Source organism: Nicotiana sylvestris, chromosome 4, assembly GCF_000393655.2.
Source record: "Nicotiana sylvestris chromosome 4, ASM39365v2, whole genome shotgun sequence".
In the NCBI taxonomy this organism is placed as follows: Eukaryota; Viridiplantae; Streptophyta; class Magnoliopsida; order Solanales; family Solanaceae; genus Nicotiana; species Nicotiana sylvestris.
Genome location: NC_091060.1, coordinates 175,822,233 through 175,827,674, shown reverse-complemented (window position 1 = coordinate 175,827,674; position 5,442 = coordinate 175,822,233). Strand labels below are relative to the sequence as shown.

Genomic DNA, 5,442 nt, shown 5'->3' with positions numbered 1-5,442 from the left:
GAGAGAGGTGTTAGGGGTATCTTCAGGACGCAACGGTGGCCACAAAGGAGACTGGTGGTGGAATGCAGTTGTACAAGGTAAAGTGGAAGCGAAGAAGGTGGCTTACCTGCGGTTAGTGGGGAGCACTAGAGAGGAGGAGAAGAGAGCGAACATTGCGAGATATAAGGTAGCTAGGAAGGAGGCAAAGATGGCAGTGACGGAGGCAAAGACGGCAGCTTTTGCTCGTTTGTATGAGGAACTAGGGAACAAAGGCGGGGAGAAGAAGTTACTCCGACTCGCTAAGGTGAGAGAGAGGACGGCTCGGGATTTGGACCAAGTGAGGTGCATAAAAGACGAGGACGGCAAAGTTTTGTTGGGGGATGACCAGATAAAGAGGAGATGTCAGACCTACTTTCATAAACTTCTAAGTGAGGAAGGGGATCAGGATATTGTACTAGATAAATTGAGGAACGTCGAAAGCCCCCATGTACTAAGTGATTGTCGGGACATTGAGGTCGATGAGGTCATGGAGGCAATGCGTAAGATGAGAAGGGGCAGAGCTACCGGACCAGATGAAATTCCGGTTGAGCTTTGGAGGTGTGTGGGTAGAGCAGGCTTGGAATGGCTTACTAAGTTGCTTAATGTTATATCCAAGACTAATAGGATGCCCGAAGAGTGGAGGTGGAGTACAATGGTCCCGTTGTATAAGAACAAAGGCGATATCCAGATCTGTAACAACTATAGGGGTATTAAATTACTAAGTCATACCATGAAAGTCTGGGAGAGAGTGGTAGAAATGAGAGTGCGAAGGACGGTGTCTATTTCAGACAACCAGTTCGGGTTCATGCCGGGGCGATCTACCACAGAAGCTATCCACCTTATTAGGAGGATGGTGGAACAATACAGGGATAAGAAGAAGGATCTCCACATGGTGTTTATCGATCTAGAGAAAACGTACGACAGGGTTCCTAGGGAGGCCTTATGGAGATGCTTAGAGGCTAAAGGGGTCCCGGTTGCCTACATTAGGGTGATTAAGGACATGTATGATGGAGCTAAGACTCGGGTTAGGACAGCAGGAGGCGATTCAGATTATTTTCCGGTTATTACGGGGTTGCACCAATGGTCTGCATTCAGCCCTTTCCTATTTGCCCTGGTGATGGATGCTATAACGCATCATATTCAAGGGGAGGTGCCATGGTGCATGCTATTTGCTGATGACATAGTCCTAATCGACGAGACACGACGCGGCGTCAGCGAGAGGTTAGAGGTTTGGAGACATACCCTTGAGTCCAAAGGTTTCAGGTTGAGCAGGACGAAGACGGAATACCTTGAGTGCAAATTTGGGGCAGAGCCGACGGAAGCGGGAGTGGAAGTGAGGCTTGATTCTCAAGTCATCCCTAAGAGGGGTAGTTTCAAGTACCTGGGGTCGTTTATTCAGGGGTCCGGGGAGATCGACGAGGATGTCACACACCGTATAGGGGTGGGGTGGATGAAATGGAGGTTAGCGACGGGAGTCCTGTGTGACAAGAAAGTGCCACTGTTACTGAAAGGTAAATTTTATAGGGCAGTGGTTAGGCCTGCTATGTTGTATGGGACCGAGTGTTGGCCGGTGAAGATCTCACACATCCAGAGGATGAAAGTTGCGGAGATGAGGATGTTGAGGTGGATGTACGGGCATATAAGGAAGGATAAGATTAGAAATGAAGATATTCGAGAGAAGGTGGGGGTGGCCCCCATGGAGGACAAGATGCGGGAAGCAAGACTCAGATGGTTCGGGCACATTCAGAGGAGGAACACTGATGCACCGGTGAGAAGGTGTGAACGACTGGCGGTGGTGGGTACGAGGAGAGGTAGAGGGAGACCTAAGAAGTATTGGGGAGAGGTGATCAGGCAGGATATGGCGCGACTTAGGGTTACTGAGGACATGGCCCTAAACAGGGAATTGTGGAGATCGAGCATTAAGGTTGTAGGTTAGGGGAAATTGTGATGTCTTTTTTACAGCGCACTAGAGTGAGACTAGCCAGTTAGGAATTAGTCTTAGAATGCCATTGATCAACTACTGATGATGGGCTTTATCTTCTGTGTATTAATACCTTACATCTTTCTCGTATTTCCTATATCTCTTATATTGCTGTTACTTTGTTTTTTATGGTATTTATGTTATGTTATGGATTTTATGGTATTTTATGTTGTTTTATTATGAGTATATTGATAGTACTAATATAGTGTCCTTTGTTGCCTTTTCGAGCCGAGGGTCTCCTGGAAACAGCCTCTCTGCCCTCGGGGTAGAGGTAAGGTCTGCGTACATATTACCCTCCCCAGACCCCACTTGTGGGATTACACTGGGTTGTTATTGTTGTTGTTGTATATTGTTAACTTGATTTATTGAGATATGTAAATAAGGATAAATTTAAAAAATTAAAGTTAATTTATTCTTGATTACGTAAAATTAACATTTATTTTGAACCAAAATAAAAAGTCTAAAAAATCACTTATTATGAAGTGAAAGGAGTATCTTATACCCAACGAACATAACAGTAGTAGTAATGTACACATTCGTCTTTACATATACTGTACAAATGCTACTAGTACCCTATCAAATAATCAAAATACTAATGCGTTTGATCATGGTACTTTCAGCTTCTTGAGCTGTACCTGTGAAATGGTAATGGTTGATTTTGACCATAACCAAATCAGGAGACGAAACTAATTGGCCAGTGAGTTTCGAAGCAGTGCTAAAATCCACAATGAACCGTTCGAAGCAAAAAAAGCTACCAACATTGATCGGTTTCCCATTTCCGGCGAACAGTATAATGGCTACGAGCTCCCGCCGCCGACACGCTAACAGGCCGTCCAAATCTATTTCCAAATAGTGTCCGATCATATTTGGTACGTTTTTCTGGATCGGAGAGAGTAGCATAAGCTGATTGAACTCTAATAAAGTCCTCAGCTGACGAATTCTGCTGAAATCGGACGACGTCGGGATGTAAAATTCTGGCTAATTTCCGGTAAGCAGACTTAATTTCATGAGTAGTAGCACCAGCTTGAAGTCCCAGAACTTCATACAACGATGACTGTGAGGCGATGTTAGAGCTAGTAGTAGTCCTCTCGGCGGTTGAATAAGCGGCGGAAACAGAGAACGATCGCTGCTGCCGGAAGCTGACAGAATTCGGCGGTGTTAGTGGCGTACCGGCGGAAAAGTTGGAGCCGGTAATTGAAGTTGAGAGAAGAAAAGAAGTAGAAGTAAAAGCCATTGGATTGAAATTTTTGGTTCTAGAACAATTTGGTTAGTTATTGTGTGAATGTTTGGATAAGTCATAGGTGAACGAACATATTCCTATTTGTAGTGGTAGTGTCATAGACGGGTGAAGCATTTATTTTTAATATAATTTAATTCAACACAATATCTTTGACACAAGGTCGTGTAAAATTTAATGCGTTTTTTTTTTTGCTTAATTCATCAAATTTAAAAATTGAATATTAAAACCCATGCCAAATAATTGGTTATTATTTTTTTTATTTTTCGCCTAATATTCAATATCTGATTGGGATTTTGGTTGATTCAGATTCGTGTCACGTATGATTAATCAAAGAGAAGCGTTCTCTAGCAGGACAAATACGCCTTAAAGTGGATGGTCTTGAATTTTTATCCCCGCTTACTTCATAGCAATATTTTTAATTTTTGACTTTAAAGTTCTACTTATGGAGGAAGTAAAGATTAAAAGTTAAACACCACCATAAAAATGTTATATTTTCACAATTTTTGTTTCAAATTATTAGTCTAATTAAAAGTATAAGAATCATATTTATACCCTTACTTTGAATCTTTGATAATATTGGACTTAATTGAGACATAGTTTAAAATTTGCCATGTCATACAATTGACCATAGTTTTCTGAAATGCCATGTGATAGCAATATGGTAAAATACGTGTGTGGTGAGGTTCTTGTTTTGGACGTAGGCTTATCCATTGGTGACTCAGCCGACTCTGAGATTCTGAATTTTTGTTGTCTACCTCGTAAGTTGTGCATTAAGTCATGGGACAACTATGAATTACTAGGACTTACTTTGTCCGCAACTGTTTGTTCTTTCCTAATCCAACTTCAATATATTCTGCTTGACTATCAAAATCATCGTGTAAGTACATATGTTTTCTAACAGCTAAATTAAAATGTTTACCTCAAAAAATATGAGTAACAATTAAAGGTGATTTGTGATTTTAAAGATACGTGATGTATTCTAATATTAGTGATTAAACAAGTAATATTGAGCTTAAGTAAGAAGAAATAATAGACCAAATTAACGTTGTTGTAACAGTAGGGGGCCTCGAGCTTGGTTATCCAGGGGGCTCGAGGTCGGTTAAGACCAAAAAAGTATGCACAGTAACGTAAAGGTAATAAAGCTGAAGAATAATTGTTGAGCACGTTAAACAAGGGAAGAATAAGAATGTTCTATTGCAATGAATGATCTGATACGTTACAAATTGATTGGGGTCCCCTTTATATAGGAGGGAAAATTCCCAATGAGTCTGAAACTTAAATAGTGCCAAAAATGGCACAAAATACATTTCTACTTTTATTTTTTTTTACATAAATACATAATACTGCGTTTTATTAAAAAATTAAACTTTTTTAGGAAAACGCACAACAATACTGCGTTTTCCTTAAATGCAGTATTCTACTGCGTTTCAAACTATAAAATTTGGGCCCACCTTAATAAACTTCTGCAGGACTACAAATAGTATTTGTTTTTTTAGTGTAAAACGTAGTATAATACTGCATTTTATACTAATTTTTGGGTCCACCAAGTGTTCTGCAGATAACTGACATAACAATAATTGAAATACATAAAACATGGTAGTATATTGCGTTTTACATAAAAAATTGCACCCCAAGCTCGGACTTGTCTTATTTAAAGGCGTTTGAATTTTATGAAAATCCATTCAAAACTTTCCTTCAAACTTCCGTTCATATTTCTCTCTTCTTCTTATCAATCATTTTTTTATAATGTCTGAAGAGCCAAAAATAAGGGTTCATTATATGGGGGGGGGGTGTGAGGTTGTGCAGGAGAATAACTCTGTGAGGTATAACTCACCTCGACAATGTAATGTTAAATTGCCGCTTACAATGGAGTACGATAAATTGGTATCGTTGTTACGTAAAAAAATGAGTGTGAGGAAACGTTCGATTAACCTTAAAGTAACCGGTAGATTTCCGTATTCAGTGACTCCGCAGGGGTTTGCTTATTATTCTGAGTTTAACATCGAAGATGATGAAACTCTTAGAGATTTTTTGCGGATTCCGGATGAATACAGGAAATTTTTTGTAATAAAATTATAAAAAATGTACGTCAAGGTTGAAGACGTTCCCAATAATGAGGGCGTGCATAGTAGGGATAACCCCAGTCATCGGGTGGTTATTCTGGAGCAATTTTTGCCGGACAGATTGCTAATGAAGAGCTTGC

At 40.2% G+C, this 5,442-nt stretch overlaps 1 protein-coding gene across 1 annotated transcript; it reads right to left on the bottom strand.

Annotated features, from left to right (window-relative positions):
• Positions 1-2,451: 2,451 nt before the first annotated feature.
• On the bottom strand, positions 2,452-3,307 carry LOC104247421 (chaperone protein dnaJ 11, chloroplastic-like). Its single transcript, XM_009803435.1, has one exon. It carries the CDS (start codon positions 3,231-3,233, stop codon positions 2,751-2,753), a length of 483 nt encoding a protein of 160 aa, XP_009801737.1. The 5' UTR covers positions 3,234-3,307; the 3' UTR covers positions 2,452-2,750.
• Positions 3,308-5,442: the final 2,135 nt, after the last annotated feature.

Coding starts and splice junctions, on each gene's coding strand:
- LOC104247421 (XM_009803435.1), bottom strand. CDS start 3,233: ATGGCTTTTACTTCTACTTCTTTTCTTCTCTCAACTTCAATTACCGGC.